This window comes from Dipodomys merriami, unplaced genomic scaffold (assembly GCF_024711535.1).
Source record: "Dipodomys merriami isolate MVZ:Mamm:240054 unplaced genomic scaffold, mDipMer1.0.p SCAF_35, whole genome shotgun sequence".
In the NCBI taxonomy this organism is placed as follows: Eukaryota; Metazoa; Chordata; class Mammalia; order Rodentia; family Heteromyidae; genus Dipodomys; species Dipodomys merriami.
In genome coordinates, this window is record NW_027205048.1 from 7,446,864 (window position 1) to 7,459,798 (window position 12,935).

The window sequence follows — 12,935 nt, forward strand, 5'->3', positions numbered from 1 at the left end:
TTTTTGCTAGTCCACTGTTTTTTTTCTGTTCCTTCGCCTCCTTCAAGGATCCCTTAGGAAGTTTCTTGGGAATGTGGTCATAACCTAGCATTTTCCTGTTACTTCACTAAGTATTGTAAGACTGTTGGTTTCTTGTATTTCTTGTATTTCTCCATAGAAGTGGCCATTGGCAACATCCCTATGATGAAGTATGGACAGCCATTTCAGCATTGACATGCTCTGACTACCATTTACTCTTCCTTCCCTTCGTCTGGGCTTCCTTTTCTATTTGGGATTCTTTTTATTATATTCAGATATTTGTACAAATGGGTTCTGATTTAGTATGCCCATTTGTGAATACAATGCATTTTGATCTGTGTCCCCTCTTCCATCAGTCTCTCAATCTCCTGAAGTTCCTTATTGCATTTTCACATATGTACATTTAATATTATGACTGTATTTGTCTAACATTCCTCCAAAGGCAGGCTGTTGAAGTTAGCAGTTACTTACATGTTACTTCTTAGAATCCTTTTGGTATTGAAGATATTATTCTGAAGCCCAAGTGTCCTACTTATTCTTTAGATCCAGTTGACTTCAGATGACAGGGTCAATTCAGTTACTTTTTGTCCTTCTTGCTTGAATAAGGTACTTTACCATTTATAGGTAGCCAGCTGCTTAGGCATTTGTGGCTGTTCATGCCTTTTATCATTCACAAGGAAGATATTTCCTTCCAATGGGAATCTATTCAAAACCATTACTTACTCAAGATTGGATACCAGTATTACTTAAAGAACTGAGACAGTGTGATACAATATAGACTTGCATTTCCAACTGCAGCAGTGTACATTTATTTCTCCAGGGTCTGGGGTATGGGATAGGAAGGATATAACTAGATATGCTGTGGGTTAATCAACTTTCCTTCTTTCCCTCCCTACCTTCCCCCCTCCTTTCCTCCCTCTCTCCTGTCTTTCCCTCCTCCTTCCCTCATTTCCCTCCCTCCCCCACTCTGTTCCTTCCTCTCTCTTTCATTCTTCTTTTCGTTTGTTTGTTCTTGCCTTTGTATAGGCAGGTAGATAGTTGCTAGCTTATAGCATATTAGGACTAGAAGCAGATGTTAGGGGAATTGAGTATTAGTGCTAGAGACTAGTGAAGAACAGAGACTGCACAACCTCTCCTACCTTAATAGTCATGTTTGTCTCCATACAAATGTTAACATTCAGAAGGTAGACATGAAATTAAACACAGTTCAAAGCCATTTAGGTCAGGTTTTAAACAGAAGTATGGTATATTGTCTAGGAATGCATATTTAGGTGGAAAATTATATAGTAAGGCAAAAACTTACTCTTCTAAATGTAAGATAGTAGAGACTCTTGGGAGATAAGAGATACTGATGAGGAAATTGCACAGAGGAGGCAGTGGTCTACTTGTAAATGTGCAGCTACAGCCTGAAATTTATGTTTATTTACAATATTTTATTAGTTTCACACTATGACTCTAATGTATTGTCTTTCACTTTTAAATACTTTATATGGGGAAATTGAAAGTCTCCCACGTTGTAATAATACTAAGAACTTTCTAAAAATTAGAGTGCAATCATTCAAATGTTTCTATTATGCAGCTCAAAATTGTTCTGGATTGAGAACCTGTGGACAATGTTTGGAACAACCTGGTTGTGGCTGGTGCAACGATCCTAGTAATACAGGAAGAGGACACTGCATTGAAGGGTCTTCAAGGGGACCAATGAAACTTGTTGGGATGCACAACAGTGAGATGATTCTTGACACCAATCTTTGCCCCAAAGAAAAGAACTATGAGTGGTCCTTTATCCAATGTCCAGGTAATAAAAATGTGATGAAAACAATTCCATTTCTGCTTTTGTCACAAAGGTAGACTAATCTTGTATTGTTAATAACATTAAGAATGAATTACATTAGAGTTTTCATGCAATTCATTCAATTTATTGAAACTTTGTGGTAAGTATGTAATTTATTAAGAAGTCCTCTGGTCTTTTTTGAGAAGTGCCTTTGGTATTCAATACCAATCAAATGATTTTGAAGATCATTTGATTTTTTAGGAGCTTTCTTCATAGGAAGTCTGTTTTTCTGCTGAATAAAATCAACTTCTGTAAGAAGCTAATTTATTAAAAATATATTTCTTGAGTCCTTACTATGTGTTAAACAATGTTTTAGCTACTAGAAATGTAACAATAAATTAGTGTGAAATTTTGTCATTAATAGAGCTTGTATTTTGGTTGAATTAAATAAAATTAATAACCCATATAAATGAAACTAAATGGTGATCAGTGATAATTATGGAAGAGTAATAAGAGTTGCTCTATGAAATAGATTGGTAGGAGAACTTAGTGAAAAAATAAAATTTAATGAACACCTGAAAAAGAAAGAACGAGTCATGATTGGGTAATGAATAAGCAGCCTGATGATACAAATATTTGAGTTATTGGAAAGTGATTTTGGGAGGCATAAGTGAAGGAATAGGGAGAGCTTTTAAAATGAGCTAGAAATCAATAATATGAATTATCAAGGTGGCTATCATACTAGGAAACTGGGAGTCAGACTTACTGGGGACCTATCAAGAACTATGCCAAATGTTCCTTGGAGTAATTCTACTAAGAAAAGACATTTCCCCCTGCCTCTTATCCCTACTGTTTGAGTGAGATCCCCTGGGTATTAACTCCCATGTGCTTCTTGCACCAGCTGGCCTAACTAATAGTTGTCTGTAGGCCCAGTGAAAGCCCTAAAGCAGAAAAGAAGAGTCATTGCAGAACATGCAATGAGAATGTACAGCACTGATACTAGATGATCCATGGGAATATGACAACAAAGCCCATGAAATAATAAATGAACAGCAATAAAATGAATGAACCTATTGATTCCCAGAAAATGGCTGGATTTAATTAATTTTTGGTAGTACTGTGCCTTGAACACAGGCCCCTTTTCTACCAGTTGAACCATTCTCATAGCCCTTTTATGGCTTTCTTTTTTGATAGTGTCTCACATTTTTACCTGAGGAAGATCTCTGATCGTGATCTTCCTACAACCTCTTCCTATAGCTGACAGTTGGGATTAAGATGTGTGTACCAATACTAATTAATTTGTTAACATTGGGTCTCACTAACTTTTTGCCTGGGCTGGTATTGGATCAGAATCCTCTCAATTTTTGCCTCGTAAGTAGTTGGGATTACAGTTCTGTACCATCATACTGGGCTGTATGGCCAAATTATAAACGTTCTTCTGTGCCTTCTTTTCTCCCTTTTTGGATGGAAATGCTTACTCCGGGTCATTGTGTTTTGGAATTATGTGACATAATTCAAGAATTCCCAGGAATGGGACAGCTCTGATCCATTGCAGAGATTCTGATAGGTAGGAGTGAGTTAGCTTTAAGGAATGCCTGGCAGAACCTTGGTAGACTGCAGCAGCCACCATACATAGCTAGTAGTAGGGTAGGGAACAATCTGCTAAGTGTACCTATCTCATTTGCCCTGTGTTTGTTTATGCCTTTCCCTGTGCAGTAGATTCAGGGACATTGGGTAGCTCCCACTTATTCATAGGCAGGTTTGCTTTCTTCTGTACTAACCGACTATGGGGCTTTATGGACTTATTTGCAAAGTAGTATTGGGCCTGGTAGCTCATGCCATGTAATGATGCCAAGTGGTAGTAGTAGGGGGTGTATGGTGATGGCCACCACTAGAAAGGAGTGTTCAGAGGGCTAGTTACTGAGGGCTCCACTTAAATGAAATTTTCCCTATGTTTCTTTCATTGCTTTAAATTTTGGTATTTCTGAATAATCTTTGGTCATTAATTGTCTAGTCTTTTGCTAGTCCCTTTCCTGCCTTTCTCTCTCTCTCTTTCTCTCTTTTTTTCTCTCTCTTTCTCTTTTCGTTCTTTTTTTTTTTTTTTGTCTGTCATGGGGCTTGAACTCTGGGCCTACGCACTGTCCCTCAGCTATTCAGCTCAAGGCAAGCACTCTACCTCTTGAGCCACAGCACCACTTCTGGCTTTTTCTTTTTATGTGGTGCTGAGGAATTGAACCCGGGGCCTCATGCATGCAAGGCAAGCACTCTACCACTGAGCCACATTCCCAGTCCCCCTTTCCTGCCTTTCTAAATTTCCAACCTTGTTTTTTAGGAATGTACCTATACTTTTATTTCAGATTCATGAAGACAAAACTTATGTGGTGGGGATTGTCTTTAATTTTCCATTTTGGGAGTCACATGAATTTTAGAGATGTTCCCTGTAATTCTAAATGTTGATAATTTGTATTCTTTCATTTTACTTATTTTCATTGATCTTTTGGACAGCTTTTTGTTTTTTCTATATTTTCCATCTTATATGTCAGTTTTTTTCTTAATTTTTCCCTCTTTTTGTAATCATATCAGGTAAAGATGATTTACTCAATTTTTATTTAATTTTTAATGGCTAAAATTAAGTCCTATTAGACTTGATTATAGTAATTTTTAAAAAAGAATTTGTATCTATGTCTTGCATTTAGCCATCTATGTCATTTTTAAAGTATATTTCTTGGATCTTTCTGTTTAATCCGACTTGTGATTTATTTGCTTGTGCCTTTCATGTTAAATCTAATCCATACAGTTTTACTAAAAATGAACATTTGGTTATCTGTTTTCTGTTTTTTTTTTTCAATCTTTGTCACTATTTTCCTCTTATTTTTGTTTAAAAGAAAGTTTATTCCATATATCGTGTAGTTGTATTTTATTTCATTTTAGTAGATTATATCTTTTTGTGTTTGCTTTAGAATTTAACTTGCCATTTATATTTACATTATATACTTTACATATAGTATATTACTTATTAAATATATATTCATTATTAAATATGTATTTGTTTTAAAATATGTATTACCTTTAAATGTTTTAAACTCCATTGTATTCATTCTTTTGTTTCTTTTAAGTAGTTGGCCATCTGTTAAGTATATTTAAAAATAAGAACGTTGCTTTACTATCAAGCAAAAATGTAATAACAATGACTAAGGCGATGATTATGCTCTGGATGGAGTAGTTTTCTTGATTGTGGGACTTTTTCTTATTCAACTTGGACTAGTTTAGGGCGAACTGGGATTAGCCTGAAATGGATTCAAGGTAACTACTCCTACCTGAAGTAGTTAAATTAATTAGAATAAGTGAACAGTTCTCAAGACATTGGATATTGGCTAACAAAAACCAGTGATTCCTGGGAGATCATGAACAAGTATAAACTCTACAAATGTGTCTAAAGGAGGCTTGCATGAGATACTGCAGATACTGAGATCATTGTTAGAGAAATTCACTTCCTTACAGTCATAGCACTGAGGTGACTTTTCTTGTTAGCTGTCTACCAGACACCCATTCTAGCTATTAGAGGATATTTTCATGCATTCCCACGTAACACACTAATCTTCAAAACTAGTATCATAGAGGCTCTATAACTCATGTAGAACTTCCTTCTTCACTCCCTCCTTTCCTCTAATCCTCCTTCCTTTTGAATCTCTTCAGATAAAGCCATTTCTTTTGAAGGGATCACTGCATTAAACCTATCCAGAATAATCTCCCTTTCTTAAAATCAATTCTGTCATATAATATAACCTAATCAACATAGTGACTATCCTATTGTTGTTACCTGTCCATCTTATACTTGATACTGTATAAGGAGAAGAGATTATATGAGAAGCTTTTAATTGTGAATTATTTTGGAATACTGCTTACCACAGATCATTTCTATTCTCCCACCTACTTTTTTGCATAGACTTAATCTGCTGTTAATTTACATCTCATTTTTGTTTTGTACAATTTTTATTGAGATATATTCACATACTACATCTGTATGCACTAGTAAGACTGTAGAACATGACTTTCTAAGCCTGATAAACATAACAGGAAGAAGTATATACCAGTTGTCTGGTTTTTTTTTTTGCAGAAATCTATATTTCTATCTGTCTGTCTATGCTCTATACATATATTCACAACTGTGTATCTATCTTTGTATCTATTATCACCTATACTTTCTTCTATGTTCTGTACCCCTGTGAAGATATTTTAAATTATTGATTTATTAAAATCTGAGATTGAAAAAGTCTCATACTATTAGGATGAGCCAGCATTCAAGAAAACCAGACAGTGTGTCTTTTTCTCCAGGAAACTTCACTTTTGGTCTTCAGATATTACCTGATTGATGAAGCCTACTTTTCATATTTAGATAATCTCCTTTTCTGAAAGTCAGTGGGTTTAGATGTTAACCACATCTGTAAAATATTTTCATAGCAATATTTAGATTAATGTTTGATTAAGCAAACAGGTCTTACTCTCATTCACATATATCATATAATTTATTCACTTAATGGGTAATACTCAGATTTTTTGTATATTAACAAAGTTGTACAACCATCACCACAGTGAGTTTTGAATATTTTTATCTTACTCAAAAGGAATCCTGTACCCATTAACAGTCATTCACAAATAATACCACATTCTTCCAGCTTTAGGAAATCACTATCCTATCTCTGAATTGTCATATTGTAGATTTTATAAACAGATTTCAATAACTTAGTCTTCTTAACTGACTTTTTAATATTTTAATAGTAATATTTAATATTATATTATTTTCAAGGGTTATTCATGTAGAAAGTAGCAATATTTTTATATTTTGAAATACTTCATTATAAAGTGCAGCAACAGGAAGAAGTGGCACTGTGGCTCAGGTGGTAGAGCGCTAGTCTTGAGCTGAAGAGCTGAGGGACAGCTCTTCAGAGTTCAAGACCTACAAACCATAAAAAAACAAAAAACAAACAAAAATAAAGTGAAGCAACATTTTATCTGCTCATTGCTTGATGAATCTTTTGTGTTTCCAGTTTTTGCTATTTCAAGAGTATACCTTTGAATGTTTATGTAGATGTTTATGTGTGGATATATTTTCATTTTTTGGAAATGGAATTTTGGGTCACATAAAATTATACATTTATCTTTTGAGGGACTGCCATACTTTTCAAAGCTGCTACATTATTTTACAGTGTCAGCAGCAGTGTATCAGGGTTCCAGTTACTCTTTCTTGATAAAGACATAGAGTAATTTGCAGAACATGGATAAAACTGGAGAGCATCGTATTTGCACTTCCTTGAAATCTAATGATATTAATCACCACATCATGTGCTTTCTTGAACCATCTTCTTTTGGAGAAATGCTTATCCATATTATTTGCCAATTGATTAATTGGGGACATTTCTAAATTATTGAACTTAAGGAACTCTTATCCAAGAAATGATTTGCAGCCATTCCCATAGGCTGACTTGTCATTTTCTCTTATTAGCATATGATAATTGTACAAAGTGTTAATTATGACATTTCCGTACATAAATATAATCTACTATACATAAATATAATCATATTTACTCCTCAATGACTACTTTCTTTCTTTCTTTTTTTGGTGATACTGTGGTATGAATTTATAGCTTTGAAATTGCTAGGCAGATACTTTTCTGCTTGCCTCTACTCTACATGACTCCAGTCCATTTTTCTCTGGCTATATTTGAAATTGTGTGTGCGTGCACATGCACACATGAGTGCATTAGTATTGGGGCTTGAACTCAGGGTCTGGGCACTGTCTTCTAGTGTTTTTGCTCCAGGCTAGCACTCTTCTACTTGAGCCACAGCTCTACTTCTACCTTTTTGGTAGTTAAGTCTCACATACTTTCTTGCCTGTATTGGCTTTAAAGCATGATCCACAGATCTGTTTCCTGAGTAGCTAGGATCATAGGCATGAGCCACTGGTGCCTGGCTATGGTCTTGCTTTTTGGTCCAGGCTGGCCTGGATCACAGTTCTCCAATTTACATTTACTGCGGTAGCTGGGATGACAGGTTTGTTCTACCATGCATAGTGTTTTTGATATGAGGTCTTAGGAACTTTATACCAAATTTATCTCAAACAATTTTCTTCCCAACCTCTGCCTCCTGAAAAGAGAGGAGTAGCTAGGATTACAGGTGTTGGCCCCTGGCTCTTTTTCTGTTTCTCTTTCTGTTCATCTTTGATCTCCCCAGATCTCCTCCTTTTATTTCATGTCCTTAATTTTTGTCTAGATGTTATATTATACTTGTCTTTTTGGACTGATTTACTTCACACAATATGTTGGTCTCCAGCATTATCCATTTTCTGCAAGTTACATAGATTTATACTTTATGAACAGAACTCCGTTGGGTCTTCATGTAGCTATATCTATATCTATATATGAAATTTTTCTTTATTGGGTCCTTTAAAGCACACATTATTTTCCTATTGTTTCTTATATTTTTGATGTTATATTTAGGACTTTGATCCATTGTGAGTTACTTTTTCTATATAGTGTGAGGTAGGGATCCATTATAATTCTTCTATATTCTTGAATATGGGGAGTATATTCTTTTAAAATAGTTCTCTGCTAATTCCATCTTTAGTACCATTTTTCATTCTGGTTGATATTTAATTTAACTTATGTAATTGTTTGTGGGTCAGATTTTCTGACCCACAAATGATGATTATGGTTATTTTGTGTTCATATTGGGGCTTGAATGCATGAACTTGCACTCTTGCTTGTCTGCCTTCCTTCCATCCTTCTTTCTTTTCTTTTTTTCTTCTCTTTACTTTTCTTTCACAGCTTATACTCTGCTACGTGAGCCATGACTCCAGTTCTGCTTTTTTGCTGGTTAGTTGGAAATAAGAGAGTCTTGGAGATTTGCTGTCCCTAGCTAGCTCCTATCCTCAGATCCCAAGTCTTATGAGTAGCTAGGATTATAGGCATGAGTCACTGGCACCTGGCTGCATTTTTTTAAATTATATCCTGGACACTGTGAGATATTGTTGTAGAATGTTGGACTTTGTTCTTGTATGCAGTTATATTACCTGGAATCTGGATGAACACAAAAATTATGTTTAATAACACTTATAAGAATGTATACATAGCTGCTTTGAGCCCAATACTAATTTATTTCAGATTACTAAATCATTATTTATTCCATCTAACATCCTTTGAGATATGAGGTCCTCCTGGTGAGTGGGAATACAAATGATTTCTGGTTTCTTGTGAGCTCTGGCCTTGTTTACCTTCTTATCTCCAGATTTCTTGTGTCTCATACCAACTCATTATACAACATTACCATTTGTAGCTCTCTCTTCTCTACTATTTTGTTCTTCAGATTATAGCCATCTATATTTTTCATCTAAGAGAACTATAAGCCTATGTTTAGGCTTTTTTCCCTTGGCTTCATTCTCAATTCTGCCAACAGGCCATCAAGACAGAGAAGTCATGGATTCAGCTAGTTTGCATTAATTTTATTAGGGTTTTCATTAATGTGCTGCTTGTTCTATTTGAAAGTAGTTGCTATTCCATACAGTTTACTTCCTTTTCTTGTTTTCAGAGTGGATAATCTTCATATGCAGCAGTGGATGATGTTTATTTGTGTATTTTTATTTATAGAGAATCTAATGTTTTGTGGGAGGTAATACTAGGGTTTGAATTTAGCCTCTGTTTTTCTGCTTTCTTGTTAACAGTTGGTATTCTACTACTAGAACATGCCTCCAGCCTGGCATTTTTCTGGTTAATTGGAAATAGAATCTCATGGAATTTTCTGCCTAGGCTGACTTTTCAGCTTTTTGAGTTGCTTGGATTACATGCATAAACTATTGGTGTATGACCTACTGATTGTTTTTGAAGTAGGATCTTTCTTTTTGCCTAAATTGAGCCTGAACCACAAAAATGCCTATGTAAAGTTTCCTCTTATAGCTCATATGTTCAGTGTGAATCACCACATCTGACATTTCTACATTTACATAGAGTCTAGCAGATCTTTCTGTCTGGGCTGGCCTGGAACTACAGTCCTCCCAATCTCAGCTTCTCATGTAATTTTGGATGACAGGTGGGTACCACTGTACCCAACTATAAACTTGTTTTTTGCCTCAAAAATATCTCTTGTTAATCATGAACTTTTCAGCCCAGTTGGCCTTAAATGCCCATTTCAGACTTCTAAGTCACTAGGATTATAGATTTGAGTAAACTGGCACTTAGCTATAGAGAACTTCTTGCAAAGACCATATAAGTCTTCCTTCTGTTTTGAAAATCTTATCTGACAATCTTTGCTTTTTAATCAAATATTATCCAATTTTAATTTGTATGACACTGCTATTATTGAGATTCTATCATCTGTTTTTAAAGTTTCAGTGTTCTTTTTACCTTTTTTGGTTTAATTGAGTATTTTTAGTAATTTCTATCACCCTTATTGGATTTTTAGCTATCCTTTTTTGTGTTTTTTTTAGTGACTGCTGTAGTGATTGTAATAGTCACCTTTATCTTATCACAGTCTACCTTGAGTCAATATTATTCTACTCCATATACAAGGTAAGAATATTACAACAGTGTAATTCCATTTTTCCTTTCCTGTCTGCTATAATTATTGCCATATATTTTACTTCTACATGTTACAAACACACAATACATTATTACTTTTAACTTGGAAAAAGGACAACTTTCCTATAAGAAAATAAGTAAAAATATTTATAAACATACTGACAATATCTTGAGATCTGAATTTTTTCTTAAAAGTAGGATTCCATTCTGGTATGTTTTTTTCTTTAGCCTGATGATTCGAAAATATTTAAAAGAACTGCACTTTTCAATTTTGGTCATAGATATATTTATGACCATTTATATATCTAAAAAGTAGTTTTAGCATTATATTTGTGTCTTTATAATTAGAGGATATTTTTGCTGAAAATGTGCCGTAAATTGACAACAGTATTCTAGTAATTTGACGAGGTGATTTCCTTTTATATTGGCTTTTACTGTTTAAAAATAATCATTTTATTCTTTCTCTTTTAAACGCAGTAAGTTTTTATTCTTTCCTCTGATTTTTTAAGTAGACATTTTTTAGTTTTTGGATTTAGTAACTTTAGTATTATGTACTTCAATATCAAGTTTAGTTTTATAGATTGTAAATTATTGATTCACTAACTCTAGCTTTGTATTTTTCCTTTTATAGTTTCCCACTGTTATATCTTTAATTGGCTTTTGGATACTGTGTCACTCTGTCTTCTGTTTTGAGGCATTTACTTTGATTACATTATACTCTTCATTATGCCCCTAATTTTATTTATTCAGCTTTGTATTGTATATCTTTGTATCTCTTTTGATCTGTATTTCATTTCACTAATTCCTTTTTTAGATGTTTGTAATTTGCTTTAAATCTGTTCCAGTTATAATATATCCTTGGCTTCTCAGACTTATTTAACAGATTATTGGTTATGGATGGTCTCAGAAAGATAAGCTTCTATTTCTGATGATTGGATCTGGGGTCTTCAAGGATTTGAATGGTCTAGGGTTCTCAAATAGTAGTCTTTAAGAAAAAGAATGTTTTGTTTTCTACCCTAATACCAGTACTACATTGTGCTCATTATTGTGTCTTTGTAGTTGGGTTTTAAATTGGAAATTGTCAGTTTTCCAAGTTTATTTTTTCCTTTCCAAGACTGCTCTATATATTTGTATATATTTGTATCTCTCATTTTAATTCTAAAGTCTGCTTGCCTATTTTTTGGAAAAAATTATTGAATTTTGGTTGGCATTGCACTGAATTTGTATGTCAATTTGATTTGAGTTATTACTAGCAATTTTATTTTCCGATTCGTGAACACAGGATTTATTTGTTTATTTATTTGTTTATTTATTTATTTTTAGTTGGTTATGGGTCTTGAACTCTGGGCCTGGGTGCTGTCCCTCAGCTCTTGAGCTCAAAGCTAGCACTCTACCACTTGAGCACCACTTCTGGTTTTCTGGTTGTTAATTGGAGATAAGAGTCTTATGGACTTCCTTTACCTGGGTTGGCTTTGAATGGTGATCCTCAGATCTCAGCCTCTTGAGTAGCTAGGATTACAGGCATGAGCTACTGGCTCCCAGCTCAGGATTTATTTTTATTGTTTTAGAGGTATTTTTAGTGTTACCCCTGCCCTGACTTTTATTAGTTAAATGTGATTATAGGGATTTTGTGTTTTATATTTTTCAATGATATTGCCAATGGAGCTTTTTCTTAAATTCACTATTATTCTATCCAAGTGTATAGAAATACAGTTATTTCTCTATAAATGATTGTTGTTAAAACACCATTTAACTAATTTATTAATAAAAATAACTTCTTATAGAGTTTAGCACTAGCTATTTTTAAGACCATGTGATCTGCAAATAATTTTCCTTCTGGAATTTGTCTTTTCTGTATGCTTCTTAGTATTAAACTCTGGGCCTTGAACTTGTAGTTCATGTAGTATCACTGGAGTGATACCTTGAGCCCTTTTTCCATTACTTCTACTTGAGATAGGGTCTTTCTTTATGCCAGGGCTACTTTTGGCTGCAGTCCTATTTGTGCTTCCCTGTGTAGCCTGAAATAACAGGCACACACCACTGCACACAGACATTGGTTTAGGTAAAGTCTCATGAACTTTTATGACTGAGCTGGCCTCAATGTAAGATCTCTTCATTTCTTAAGTAGCTAGTATTACAGGCTTAAGCCACTGCATGCAGCAGTTTTTTCTATTTAATTTTTACCCAAATTTTATTTTATTTATTTATTTATTTATTTTATTATTTTTTTATTTTTGTTTTGTTACCTATTTTCCATGGTCAGATTTTCCTTTTCATAATTTCCTCTAGTACCATGATGAATAGAGGTGATAAGGCAGGAAATTTTTATCCTATATGTTTTATTCTTGTAGAATAGTTTTTGACAGAGGTTACAGTTCATAAATTCACTTCATGAAAATGGTTCAGTTTAGCTCTCTTCTTTGACGACAGAAGCATTTATATCTTTTGTCCTTGCTGGATTTTGAAACCCATGCTTTGTAGTGCTGTTTTGTCTCATGTATAGTGAAATTTTACTACTTATTTACATTTTGCATTATTGTTTTGAATCTTTGCTTCATTCTTAACCTGTCTTA

The 12,935-nt window shown here is 34.1% G+C and overlaps 1 protein-coding gene across 2 annotated transcripts in view; it reads left to right on the forward strand.

Moving 5' to 3' along the window:
• The window catches only part of Atrnl1 (attractin like 1), a 482,593-nt gene that overhangs the window by 88,583 nt on the left and 381,075 nt on the right, over nt 1-12,935 (forward strand). For both annotated transcript variants that reach the window (XM_069988092.1, XM_069988091.1), the window contains exon 18: nt 1,598-1,816. In XM_069988092.1, coding sequence (XP_069844193.1) covers nt 1,598-1,816 — 219 coding nt within the window. The remainder of the gene's footprint in view (nt 1-1,597; nt 1,817-12,935) is intronic.